The sequence below is a fragment of the Coffea eugenioides genome, chromosome 1 (genome assembly GCF_003713205.1).
Source record: "Coffea eugenioides isolate CCC68of chromosome 1, Ceug_1.0, whole genome shotgun sequence".
Classification (NCBI taxonomy): Eukaryota; Viridiplantae; Streptophyta; class Magnoliopsida; order Gentianales; family Rubiaceae; genus Coffea; species Coffea eugenioides.
In genome coordinates this window covers 38,348,637-38,363,190 of record NC_040035.1, presented here as the reverse complement: position 1 = coordinate 38,363,190, position 14,554 = coordinate 38,348,637, and the positions used below count along the sequence as shown (strand labels likewise).

Sequence of the window (14,554 nt, the reverse complement as noted above, 5' to 3'; positions counted from 1 at the left end):
GAATCAAGAACAAATTGAAATATATTTTCATGTTGCTAAACATTTTTTAGTTTTCTTGTTTCAAGGGGAGCCAAATTGAAATACTTTCACTTATATAGGGGTTCAATCAATCAAAATCAATTTGGAGAGCCAAAATGAAATTTAACTGAAATTTAACCCAATTGCTTTTTCCAATTCCAACCCAAATAGGACCCATATTCCAAAAACCGATCTACAACAACAGCCCATATACACATGGATCTAAAACCCGACCCGTCTGGGAATGTTTACTTGAAGGAGAGGAAAACTCTCACATAAACAAATAAAAGTAGTACCCAAATTCATCGGCTTCCAATTTTCACTTTTCATCTTTCATTAATCAAAATCCAGGAAAAAAATTAACGAAAATGGTATGTGATTTTGAGTTTGTTTTTCTTGTCATTAGGTTATTTTAATTTGTTTATTCAATTAATCTTCTGGGAATTGGAAATTTCTGCAGATTGTGGACTCTTCTTCTCCAGCTCCCGCTAAGAATAGCTTACTACTCAGTTCGGGAGCCGATTTGCAGAGAACTCAGTAATGTTTTCTCTCGCTTGTTCTCATTTTTTGTATTTATTCATTAATTTGCTGAGTTATAGATTTATTTGTTTAAAGTGGAGGAGATCACTTGTTATCTAGGGTTTTTCTTAATTAAGTAGGGTTTGTGGTTAAAGCAATAAGTTTAGATTTTTTTTAAAGGTAATAACTTTGGAATTTCTCTGATTTTGAGAGTTTCGTTGTGGGATTCTCATGTATAGGGTGGTTTTTTAGTTTAATAATTTTTGTGGGATTTCTTGTATGTTGAATTGAAATTATGGGTTTTTTAAATAGGACACCTTATGTGACTGGGACGTCTGTGATTGCGATTAAGTATAAGGATGGCATTCTTATTGCTGCTGATATGGGAGGTCAGATTACTCACTACATTTTTTTTTAATCTATATATGTTTCTCTGTGTGTCTGTGTGTGTTTATGTGTGTGCGTGCGCGTGCAGTTGTGGCCTGCAGAAGTAGCTTTGTTGTGTGGGTGTGCAGTGGATGGACATTAGTGTGTGAATTTGAAGATAAAGCTGTACTTTTTGCAATATGATTGTATACTCCTAGCTTAGCATTGACTTTGGAAGCAAGTTAAGCAAGGAAATAAAAGAGCTGTGGTTGCTGCTTATAACGAATCAAAGTTGATGCTGTGGACCATTGATCTGTAACTTGGATTTTGGGTCTGCTTTTGCTAACATTTTGTATTTTTTTTAGTTGCTCTTATTTACATAGCATTCTAAGATTTGAATAGGGCCGTCAAGTTTGTGGTCTAGTTAGTGTGGCTTTAGAATATTGCTCCAATGAAGTTGTAGAATGACTTGTTTTTATCATGTACACATCTTTTTTGTATTATGTACACATCAGTAGAGAATAAGATTTGGATCTCATTTCTTTTGAGAACCTGTCAATAAGATTTGATATGTGCACTGTCTAATAGGTCTTTAAGTATTGTAACTGTTGGAGGTCGATGGAGTCAATTTACTGGACTGATTGAAGTCTTAATAGTAAAAATACAATATTGAAGTGATAATAGACTCCTCTTAAAAGAGGAGTACATAAAGTACAATAAATGTAAACACGAGAAAAAGCAATCAAAAGGACGGGAAATTTAGATTTCAAAAGCTGTTTGGTTAGAAGCTAGATATCATGCTATAACTCCAAGGCAACTGAACAAATTGTTCCAGAGGTGTAAAACACTGTAATGCAATTAATAATCTCGTATCTTGGAAGTATTTCAGCTTAGAAAGATCAAAGAAATCAGCTGTACATTGAAGTTAGGAACACTATCAAAACAAGAAGAAAGCAAGGGGGTGCACGCTTGATAGAAGCAAATTTTGATAGTGAATTTGCAAAGATTTGTTTATGCACATCAGCCATTGTGCTTCATCTGTTAGTAGCTTATCAGATCACATTAACTGAAAACATAGTAATGTTAAATAATAACTAAATCTGCAAAGCAAGATTGGTTGGACAAGTGAACCAGCTCAAACAACTGTCACTGCTAGGAGGACAGGAATAAAAGATGTAAATGAAAATGCTGCTAATGAACCGAAAGAACCTGTTATCATACTTCACATTTTGGCTACAGAAACTCTTATTTGTCTGTCTTCATATGAAGATTGTTCTGATTTAGTGTAAAGTTGTTCTAGCAAACAATTTAGCAAAGTAATACGATTCTGACACTCAAGTGCAATAATTTCTGTATTGATGGCACGGGGTACCGTGGTGTTTGTTTGTTTTGGAAACTGCTGAGTCTTATGGAAATGTTGTATACTGTAAGGATGAAATATCCTACTCAAGTTGTTGTGTCATGTAATACAACTTTCCCATCTTCAGGCTCTTATGGATCAACCCTTCGTTACAAAAATGTGGAGCGAATAAAGCCAGTAGGAAAACATTCTCTTATCGGGGCAAGTGGAGAAATCAGTGATTTCCAGGAGATTTTGCGTTATCTTGATGAGCTAATGTAAGTGTCTATCCTGGTCTGGTCGAAAGGTTTCAGTTAAGAAACAATGAGTTGGAAGCATTTCCATTTTGCCTTTGCCTGTGTTTTTGTCAATCAGGTTTAGCTAGTAATGCAAATAGTTTGGTTAAAAGCAGTTTTCATTGTAGTAAATCCTTATCATCTCTACTTCTGGCTGCAGACTAAATGATAGCATGTGGGATGATGGAAATTCCTTGGGCCCTAAAGAGGTTCATAATTATTTAACCCGAGTGATGTACAATCGTCGCAATAAGTTTAATCCTCTGTGGAATTCTCTTATTCTTGGAGGAGTGAAAAATGGACAGAAGTACCTTGGAACGGTAATCCCTAAATTGCATACATAAGTTGTTTAGCAATTACCATTTATTCAGTAGATATCTTCTTGACATACGTGATGGTTCTTCAGGTTAATATGATTGGTGTACATTATGAGGATAATCATGTTGCAACTGGTTTTGGTAATCACCTTGCACGACCCATTCTCAGGGAGGAATGGAATGAAAACTTGACCTTTGAAGAAGGTGTCAAGCTATTGGAGAAGTGCATGCGCGTCCTCCTTTATCGTGATAGATCAGCTGTGAACAAACTCCAGGTATGGTTATTTTTGTGATAGTCTGCAATGATGATAGCTTCTTGATTGTGTGTTTTAACCCATATTATATGCTAGTGTTTTGTATTATTTCCTTTGATACAATTTTATTCTTTTTACTTGGTATATGTTTATATTCAGGCTGGTTTTCTTCAAGCATCTTTGACAAAGGTTTTGTTTTTGGAAAAAAATGGGTAATGTCAAATATTGAGAAGCAGGAATCTTGTCTGTGAAAGAAGTCATCATTACCCAACTTGCTTGTATGACGTTGTTATATTTGAGATACCTTTTCTGGTGCTTAATTTTCCAAATCCTTCTTTATGTTTCATGTATGAAACAAAAAGAAAATAAAATAGTTCTTACTAATGGCAGTTGGGTATCATTCTCCAATTACTGCTCGAAGAATTATTTTCACGGTCAAGAACAGTTACTTTGCTGGTTTTAATTTTTTTTTTTAATTATCTTGAATGAGACTTCAGAACATCTGTAACTAGTGTCATTGATTCAAGTCTACATTTCAATATGTTAGTAAAAGAAGAATAGAAAGATTGAAGCAGAGGTGTCTTATAGAAAGAACATCTGTGACTAGCGCACTTCAAAAAGGGTGCTTGGTTTTATGATTCATTCTTTAACCATGATAACCTCAGTTAATGTTTATAGAACTGAAAGGTGGTTTCAGGTAGAAAGGAGTCCATAATCCCATTGTGGGATTAACCTTGATTGGATTTTTCTTTCATAAGTAAAGAAAAGATACCGGTTCAGCTTCTACTTTATAGGCTTCAGTACTAAGTGAAACAGAGACTGGATAGAAGCACAGTTTTGGTTTTTTTTTTTTAATGCATGTTTTTTTTTTTTTATGCGGGTTTCTTTAAGGGAGGGTGGAACGTGTTGTTATTCTTCTTTAAGGAGCTTTCTGTGAGTTGCTTTTTTTAAACCCTTCTGGAATTGGAAAAACTCTTAAAAGAAAAGGTAGAGGAAGCTGCTTGTCTTTCTGATAGCTTCAGTTTTAAGGTGCAGAATGCATCTGTTCCCTAGTCCTTCTCCGTCCCATTTTTAATTGCAAATATACTTTTCTGAGATGTGAATGCCTAAATTTGTCACACCTTTTCCTCCGACTAGAGTTATATGTCCACTTTTATTTTTAATATTCATGTTTGATTCCATTTGAATGGATTTAAACCTTTTGCTTTCCCTTATATTTGTTTATTGAAACCAGTTTTGGTGCTTCAACTCTTTGACTTGGGGAATTTGCAGATTGCAAAAATCACAGATGAAGGTTTCACAATTTCTCAGCCGTATTCATTGAAGACTCAGTGGAAGTTTAAAGCTTTCGAGAATCCAACAGTCGGTGCTGAGGGCTCATGGTAGTCAGCTCTCTTGGTATGCAAAGGAAATCAGTGTGTTTGGAAATATGCACTTGAAACACGACCTTTTAATGCCATTTTATGCAGTAGACTTGTGGGTTACAGCTCCCAAACACTATTGTTCTTCTAGCGGACTTATTTGCTTGTGTTTGTCACATGATTTAGAGACATTGATAATGCTCTAGACGGTGATGAATTTGGATTGAGTTTGTACTTCAGTTTGTGAAATCTTGGTTCAATGAAAATTCATGACTGGGAATGGAACCAATCCTTATGCCTCTGCCAAGTCATGACAAACTTGTCACAATCTGCAATACATTCAAAATAGATTCCTGGAACCTTAATGTATTGCAGTCTAGGATAAACAGATTCCAAATGCCTCTTCTTTATATACAGATTTTGTCCCACAATCTGCTAAACCTTTCGTCACTGGAGCGGCAGTTGCTACCTGTAGTTCTTTACTACTAACTGAAGTAGCAGTTGCTTTCATTACCCAAAAAGGGTAGCCGCCATCTTTTCTTTCCTTTTTTTTGTGTTTTTTCCTTTGAGCGAGAAGAAATAGCCATCTACTATATAGGAAGTCTAAATTGTGGAAAATTGAGAAAGGTTTTCAAAATAATGATTGCGTTGACTGATGATAGTTCTAAGAATTATAGAAGGAATGTATGAACTTGAAAACTAAAAATAATTCTTAGAATGAACTTGTCGAGCTTTAGCTCGGCTCGTCTATTAAACGAGTATAATATAGAACTCGAGCTTGACTTGTTTCTCTCAGTAAACGAGACGAGTCGAGCTCTTATAGAATCGAATCGAGCTCGACTCGCAAGCTATCTGATTCGATTAACAGCTCTAGTTAGTACAAACAAAGTGAATGATGAAAAACTACCAAGCGTAACTGCACCTATTATGTACTTTCTCAACTTCACCGGATTTTGGGAACACAATAAGAAAGAACTTGGATCGGTATAATAATAATAGTACCTGTTTTGTTTGCTAGGCTAGTGTGATTTCTTTTTAGTATTACTTTGAAATTCCATGTCACTGTCATATATGATCGACTCTCTTTCATTTTACCGGAGATGCAACTGCAGTTTCGTGAATCATAACCAAATTTGATTTGAGGTGATTTAACATATACGTTACTAAACGAAAGTGAAGATTAATTGAGAGATTGCTCGTTGAGTTTCACAAATCGTACTTAGTTTTTTTTTTTTTTAATGTACGTGCACCCTCAAAGAAAAATGACAGATACGATGGTTACCAGTTGGTTTAAAATTTGTGAAAATTTGAGGTCTCCTCTCAAGATTAACTAATTTTGTTCTATTCTTGTAAGGTATATTTTCGAATCCTGGTTTAAGAAAAGTGCATGAGATTTTAGAACGGAATAAGAAATGGAGGAGACCTCCAACTCAAAGACAAATGGATTATCTTATATTGTATTACGAGTTGAAATCAGAAAATTGAAGGAGTGGATGGTATAAGGTGACGTGCGATTTGCCCATGCACGAGACCGGGAGCAGGTCGAAACTTGGACCCCTGGAATTGGGTTCTTGACATTCTACAAATGGGCCTGGACTTGACAAAAACATGTACTCTCGGACCTGAGTCGTAAATATTCGGCGAGTCCAAAAGCCCATGGAAAAATCAAGCCTATTTATCGACTGAAAATCATTGTTGTTAAACTCGGATCGGACCGGACGGTTCAACCTATCAAACCGCCAACCGGCCATTCATCCGGTCCGAATTCTTCTAAAAACCCCTTTGTTTAATACTCGGTCAAACCCGATAAAAAATCAGGTTGAACCGTGAATCGTCAAAACCGGTAAGAACCGAATTTATTATTTTTTTAATTTGGCTCTTGTTGAATTTTCAGGTCCCACTAGGGATGCCAATAGGTAGGCATGGCCACGGTTCTAGAACCAACAGTTCTGGTTCTTCAAAGAGGTAGAACCAGAACCGCACCATATAAGATGGTTCTGGTTCCAGAACCGCCGGTTCTGGTTCTTCAAAGAGGTAGAACCAGAACCGCATAGTTCTAATTTTGGTTCCTTATGGTTCTAGTTCTGGTTTTCCAGTTTCGTATGGTTGTATACAATTTTATTTAATTCCTTATCCTTACCAATTTTAATACGAATATAACAATATATTTAAAATTTCAAATAAAATGTAAAAAAATAAATACAAAATAAAGATCATATTTTAATTTTATTATTATTCTACAAAGTAAGAAGTAATAAATAAATAATATAAATTTTATGAAAAGTACATTACATTGTCAAATTAAAAAATACATTACACTATCAAATGGTTAACATGTGTTGACTTTCTTGAGTTGGACAATCATCAATGTTGCAGATTCCATTTGAAAAAATATTGCAAAAAATATTTTTTTGCTTGCTTGATTTTGAAGATGAGCTACTACCATCAAAACTTGTCATTTGATAGCAAATAAGAAAAAAAAAATTGTAAGTAATAATTTAATACTTACGAATTATAATGATAGATAATAGATGAATAGAAAGAATTAAATAATTAATAAATATATAGAAAGTCCATAAAATTTAAACTTTCTTAAAACCTATTAAACACAACTAAATTTTTTTGAATTATCTCACTATTTATATTAATTATTTTTAACGGTTCTGGTTCTGCACTTGGGATCCTCGGTTACAAGTTTTCGGTGCCAATTCAATGCCACCTATAGTATTGCGCCAAGTGTCCTGTTATTATTTGTACTTATTTTTTAATAATTCAAATTGATTTGGTTTAACAAAATTTTTCTCTACCTCTACAACTTTGAACCAAAATTAACCAACCGGTCTAATTTCACTTGGGTTCCTTTTGTACGGCAACCACTGGGGAAAAAGAAAAAGATAACCCTGCCACACCGTTCTTGGGCATCCGGCGGTTTTTCGTTTCACATTTTTTTGTTTTTGGAGCAAAAGGTTGGGGGCAGATTTTGAATACCAATAATGTCATCTTGGTCTCTGCAACTACACTTGCAGAAAGTTTGGTCTGAATTGTGGCAGCGTTCCTTTTCCCTACGTCCCCGAGTTAAACTGCATCCCGATCTTCAGATCCTCTGCACTTGCCGGCATTCAGATATCCATGGAGGCCGACCAGATGAGGACCAAGAATCTGAGCCTCCCAAGAATCTGAGCACTTCCAGGCAATTTTTCTCTTTTTGATTTTGTTCAAAGCAATCAACGATGAAAAGGTTGGACTTTGGAGGCAGCGGTGCGGTAGGGTTATCTTTTTCTTTTTTCCCGGTGGTTGCCGTACAAAAGGAACCCAAGTGAAATTAGACCGGTTGGTTAATTTTGGTTCAAAGTTGTAGAGGTAGAGAAAAATTTTGTTAAACCAAATCAATTTGAATTATTAAAAAATAAAATACAAATAATAACAGGACACTTGGCGCAATACTATAAGTGGCATTGAATTGACACAGAAAACTTGTAATCGAGGATCCCAAGTGCTGGTTCCGGTTCTATTTTTTAGAGAACCAGAACCGGAACCTTTATCCAAGGTTCTACCACGGTTCTGGTTCCATGATTTTGGTTCCGATTCTGATCCGGTTCCAAACGGTCCGGTTCCGATCCGGTTCCCGACTCCAAATAGAACCATGGTCATGCCTAGCAATAGGGACGGGTGGCCGCGAGCACCCTCCCCATAGGAATAGAAATACCCGCCCCGTCCCGCATAAAAAAAATATATATATACACAAATATATATATATACTAGGTAATGGCTTCCCACCCAAGGCGTGAAAACTTTAGACCTGTCCATAAAATTTTATTTGTTATTGTGATATTTTTTTAATGGTTGATACGATGTTATAATTCAAAAGGATAAAGTCATTGGAGTATCGTACAAGAATTGTTTGGTAGTCGTTCAAAAGAAAGAGCCAAGTATACCATTTACATATACAGCAGCATGCCTGATTCAAAATACATTGCTGAAGCCACTGCAGTGCTACATAGAAGTTGTTTGGCAGGAACAGCAAAGCATCCTACTTACACGTACAAAAAATATGGCATAAGCCATTGCAGCAATCTTTTCCTCTAATGTTCAACATCAATAGCAGCAGCCAAAATGCTGTATTGATATGCCTCCACATTCTCAAGGTACTTAGATTTTAACGTATTGATGATTTTCTTATCATTCTTCTTATGCCTCCACTTTCTCAAGGTACTTGGATTTTCTTCTTCCTTAGTTTTCTCCAAGCAAGATCAAGTGATGGTGAGCTGCTTTTTTTGGCTTTGAAATCATCAATAGACCCAACCGACATTCTTCAATGGGGCAAAGAATTTGTGCATAATGCATGCTGCTGGCAAGGAGTCAAAGAATGCGAAAATGGAAGGGTCACTAAGCTGGTAGTGGAGAGGCTAAATTTAGCAGTTTTGATAGCCGCTGTTCCAGCCTCATCATGAAAAAAAAGTTTCTCATTCAAACTCAAAATGAAAAGCAGCTCAATTCACCAGTTCTGAAAATAAATAAAGAGAGTAAATTATGTCCTAAACAGAACGACAGATTAATGGTGGCAAAATACGCAACAAGGTAAAACAGAAGGCTATCTATTGATATACGAATTGATCAGATTCAGAGAGAGATACCTCCAGAGGCTATCACCAAAAAGGCTTTTAGTCATTTGAATAGCTCCTTATGTATTTTTGCATTACAATCTGAAACATATGGTACAACTGCAATCAATACTGTTAGCTTAAAGAAAAGGTTTTGCAAGAAAAAAAGCTTAGCAGTATCAGTTCGAGCCTTCAGCAGCTTGCCATGTGAGGAGGATGAAGCAGACAATAACCCTTCATTTTTTGGCTCATTCCCAACCAATGCACTTTTTGACTCAATTGAAGACAACCTATCTGAATCATTTCCAATCTTTTTACAGATTAAAAAGTTCAGCCATCAAAACGGAATACTAAAAACTTATAGCAGAGAGACAATAAAAATAGATTTCAATTACTGGTGTTAAAAAAAAGGGGGGGTGTTCTCTTATTGTCGAAAGTTAGGCCAATGCTAATCATTTCCAAACATATCAATGTTTTGAAAAAAACAAACAGCAAACAGCAAACCAATCTTTTTATATCAAAGAGCTGTAATTGTTTGATTATCAATAGACATAACATGAAGAAATTATGAAACCTTTTTTTTGCATCGAAGTCTTTGTTAGTTACATCTGTAATGTCATTTTAGTTGAACTTCTGTCTAAAGAGTGATAATCTGGCACATTAACAGGTTGTGCAGCTTGCATGACCTATATAAGAGGATAAATGAAGCTTAATAAGTAATTGTTACAGAATCTATATGAACCTGCCATGCACGGGAGGATCACTTAGTACATGAGAGGATACAAATTGTTAAAACAAAACATGCAAAACCTACGTCCGCTACACTGCCTTCGATATTAACTCCACATTAAAAATAGAGTTCAAAAATGTTTACAACCTGTAGTAATGCAAAATCACTACAATTGTTGTTGAACCCATAGCCAAATATTTTAACGCAAAACAGGAAATCTTTTATGACTTCCGGCAAGGGTGATTCACCATATATATAGATTGGAAGCGAAACAAGGTAAAAGATACTTAAAACCATGAAACTTTCCTTAAATTTCTGTAAAATTATTGTCGCTCCGTTTGGATTAGCTGTTTTTGGGATTGTTTTTCAAAAACAGCACTGTAGCATTTCGTTTTTGAAATACAAGTCCGTTTGGATTAGTTGTTTTTTAGGTTGTTTTCAAAAACTATATGAAAAACTTTTACTGTAGATGTTTTTTGGATTATTTTTAGAGGTATTTTTAAAACATATTTTAGATATTTTAATAATTTTATTTTTACATACATTTATGCATTTATAATACATTTATAAATATTTATAAATAAATATATTTATATATTCGCTAAAAAATATATAAATGTATTATAAATGTATTATATTATATATAATACATAATATAAATATATTTATAAATGTATAAGTGTATATTATTATAAATGTATAAATTATAAATGAATATTATATAAATGTATAAATTATAAATTATAAATTTTATATTTTTATATAAATATACATTTATGGATTTATAATACATTAATAAATATTTATAAATAAATATATTTATATAAAAATATATTATAAATTTATTATATTATATATAATACATAATATAAATATATTTATAAATGTATAAGTGTATATTATTGTAAATTTATAAATTATAAATGAATATTACATAAATGTATAAATCATAAATTATATATTTTTTATATAAATATACATTTATAAATATTTATAAATAAATATATTTATGTATTTATATAAAAATATATAAATGTATTATATTACATATAATACATATTATAAATATATTTATAAATGTAAAAGTGTATATTATTATATATGTATAAATTATAATTTTATTAATATATATTAATATTATGTATAAATGTATTAATATAATTAATATAAATGTACAAATGTATTAATATTATGTATAAATGTAAAATTAATATTATGTATATTAATATAAATGTATTATATTATGTATAATACATAATATAAATGTATATTATAAATATACATTAATATATATATTATGTATAAATGTACATTTATATAAATGTAAAATATATATTATATTATATATAATTTATATAATATATAATATTATATAAATATATTATAAATATGTAAAAATATTTTTTAAGTAAAATAAAATATTTATAATATGTAAAAATAAATATATAAATATTTAATATATATAATATACATTAATATTAATTATAAATATTATAATATTATAAATATGGTGTTTATATAATATTTCAATTTGTAATATTTATTGTATATTTCATTATATAAATAATTCATATAATATATAATATATAATATATAAATATAGAATATATAATTTTCAATTTGTATAATATACATAATATTGTATATATATAATATAATATATTATACATAATATACATTATTACATTATTACATATTATGTATATTATATATTATACCTAACATTATTAGACATTATTATACACAATAATGTACATAATATATTATGTATAAATATTTACACATTTATGTAAACAATATTACATATTATGTATATTATAATATATTATGTATAATATTAATGTATATAAATATTTATATAATATATAATATATATAATTTTCAATTTGTATATTTCAATTTATATTAATATAATATATATAATATACATAATTGAAATATACATATGTAGTTGTTTTTGATATAATGTTTGGATATGGTGTTTTTGGAGTTGTTTTAGAAATACACATTTACTGTAGCATTTGGGATGTGAAAAACAGTTTTTCAAAAACAGTTCCAAAACCAAGGATCCAAACACACCCTGTGTTTTTATGAATTTTGATGCATTACATGGTTAAAAGAAATTACCTAAGCAACGCAAGAAAACAACCCAAAAATAATGAAATTGAAGTTCACCTCAGAAAATTTCCCTTCCTCTCCAAAAATGGTACAAGAAAGACAGTAGCAGCTGCATAGACCTAGACAATGAAGAAACCCAAAATTATTTAAGGAAAATGATAAAGCTGAACAAAGAAACAAAGAAAGGCCAAAATTTTGTTTTAAGTAGAAGGGAGCACCCACTTGAGCTTCAGCGGCAACCTTTTACTTGAAAATCGAGAGTACTGCAAATCCTTCAATCAGTAATTGAATAAGAAATAGAGATTTTTGTATCAAGATAAAAATGGAAAAGTAAATAGCCAAATTTGATTCGAAAAGCTAAATATTAACATCAACATCGGAAATCGTACAGCATAATTGAAGTTTTCACAATCTTAAATAGCGATTATGTTAAACAAGACAAAAACCTGTGCTAAAACAAATACTAACTGGTATCTCCTGGAGGACAAATGCTCAATTTTGACAAAAGTAAATAAAAAAGGAGGAGAAAAAAAAAATCAACGGTAGCCAAAAATAACGTGTACAAATTAGAGCAAAATTAAAATTTTTATCTGTTCCTTTGCATTTCATATCAAGTTTATCAACTCAACAGCCAATAATTATCTCATCCATTTCAAATTCTAAAGAGAACTGTTAAAATTTTTACTTGTTGCTTTCTCACTAAATACCATTGAAGTACAAAAACCCCTAAGGCCCATTAAAGCTTCAATACAAAAGTGTGCAAAACAAATAAGATAACTTTTTTTTTTTTTTTTTTTGTCGACGGAGTGGGGTGTCCGAGTCAAGTCCGTAAAGGCGGCCCGACTAATCCCCACTCCGGCCCGGTCCAGCGCCCCAACCAGACCTAGCACGTTAAATGCACGGCGAACTGATGTTGCTGCGGAGGTTCGACCCCAGGACCTAACGGTCCCGAGGAAGAGGCGCCAACCACCAGCCCATTCACGTGGGGGCCAAAACAAATAAGATACTCAAAAGGGAAGAAATAAAAGAAGGATGGAGAAAGGAAAAAGGAAAGCTCCTAAACAAATATCTGATTTTGGATCCTCCTAAATTTCTCAAGTCTAGTTTTAAGTTATGATTTGACATTACCCTTAAAAAAAAAAATTATGATTTGACAAGCGGTCGCTATCCATAGGATAGGTACTGTTTAATGGGTATTGACCCTCCTCAATATGTTATTTTTTTCAAAAGTAAGCATTTAGTGACTAAACAATCAGGGTAGGAAAAAAAATCAAAAAAGGAACAAGAAAGGATAGGGAGATAAACTGAAGTAAGAGACAAAATTAAATGCTCGAAAAGTTAAAGCATGCCACTGAACATTAAAGGGCTGTCGGTGCTATAATTACATTTTTGTCAAGTTAATTAACCAATAATGGACTTCCAATTCCAAAACATTTTTATGGAGTGCCAAGACCATTCGTTATTCTCATTTGTTTAAAGTTTTTGATAATACTGTGAATGAGGGAAATAATTATTTACGGTGGAAATGAAGATTTTGCATCAATAAATAGTGAAAAAGATTGGAAATGAAGATTTTGTATCCACAAAAAGTGAAAATGATTGTACAGAAAGCTGAAAAGGAAAAGTGTGAATATCATATCAGCTGTTGTTGTTAACTACAGAGTATAAATATTTATTCGGTGATTGGCTGAATTAAAACAGGCGAAAATCCTTTACTGGGTAATTTACCATTGACCATCACCAGACCCAGTCCCAGTCCGCAGTCCGCTGCCTTTCTGCTTCTGTCCGCTTCCCATCGGTCTGCCACCCATACATATACCCTCGCGAGATATTTGCAAAATTAAATCCACACCTTATTAGAGTAGTAAATAAAAAATAAACCTCCATGTCGAAAAGTCAGGCCAGAGATTGGAAGCGGCTTCGAAGGAAGCTTAGCCGCCGGCTTGGATTGCTGCTGCTGAGCAGCTGCAGGAGCTGGGGTTTTCTTAGCTGCGGCCACAGGAACCTTCTGAGCAGCAATCAGCTGTGATGGGTCTTCAGTGTCATCATCTCCCAGTAAATCAAATGGGTTTAAAGTCGCCATTTTCAACTATCAAAACCAACCCACAAAAACCCCTCACACTTCCTTTTCAACCGGACCTTTTTCAAGAAAGATTAATCAGCGGTATATCCATTGTGTATCAAAATATTTCATCGATCTATACTATCGAAGAAGAGAGACCAGAGAAACAGAGAGAGACAAGGTTTGATGAAGCCACGGTTCAGTTTATAGCATGAATAAATGAAGCATAAACGAAGCAGAAGGCAGTAAGATAAAGCAAAAAGTTGTGGGCTTATACAAATAGCTGCGGAACATGAATGTTCCAACACCAAAAGTAAAAGCTATTGTAAAATGACACACTGTTAGACATGAGTTGAAAATATATAGTCCATTCAATGAATATTTTGAGGAATAAAAAATATAAACATCACATCTCATTAATGCTTCTTGTAAATGCTGCAAAACAGTCATTGTTCCACTAATATTCGGCTAAGCCTTGCAAGAAGCAACAACCAGTTGACCAGTTCTAATAGCTACAAGAAAAAGAACAGCCAAAAGGCTTGGAGGACAAAAATAGCCCTGAAGAGAGCAAAC

The 14,554-nt window shown here is 32.9% G+C and overlaps 1 protein-coding gene and 1 long non-coding RNA gene across 4 annotated transcripts; one reads left to right on the top strand and one right to left on the bottom strand.

The window, feature by feature from the left end:
• Positions 1 to 283: 283 nt before the first annotated feature.
• Positions 284 to 4,798, top strand: LOC113763935 (proteasome subunit beta type-4-like). Its single transcript, XM_027307935.1, has 7 exons — positions 284 to 389; positions 479 to 555; positions 850 to 926; positions 2,391 to 2,520; positions 2,699 to 2,858; positions 2,945 to 3,130; positions 4,382 to 4,798. Exons 1-7 carry the CDS (start codon positions 387 to 389, stop codon positions 4,493 to 4,495), a joined length of 747 nt encoding a protein of 248 aa, XP_027163736.1. The 5' UTR covers positions 284 to 386; the 3' UTR covers positions 4,496 to 4,798.
• Positions 4,799 to 9,267: 4,469 nt separating this feature from the next.
• On the bottom strand, positions 9,268 to 12,638 carry LOC113780677. 3 transcript variants are annotated; one of them, XR_003469529.1, is made up of 4 exons: positions 12,142 to 12,638; positions 11,977 to 12,038; positions 9,646 to 9,757; positions 9,268 to 9,381 (listed from the first exon to the last, which is right to left on the bottom strand). It is a non-coding gene; the product is annotated as an uncharacterized LOC113780677 (long non-coding RNA). The 3 variants fall into 3 exon arrangements; XR_003469531.1 differs by having other exon boundaries at positions 9,268 to 9,365; XR_003469530.1 differs by lacking the exon at positions 9,646 to 9,757.
• Positions 12,639 to 14,554: the final 1,916 nt, after the last annotated feature.

Excerpts from the sequence above, each read along its gene's own strand:
- LOC113763935 (XM_027307935.1), top strand. Across the intron at positions 927-2,390 it reads TATTGCTGCTGATATGGGAG|GCTCTTATGGATCAACCCTT; the intron begins GTCAGATTACTC and ends TCCCATCTTCAG. Across the intron at positions 2,521-2,698 it reads CGTTATCTTGATGAGCTAAT|ACTAAATGATAGCATGTGGG; the intron begins GTAAGTGTCTAT and ends TTCTGGCTGCAG.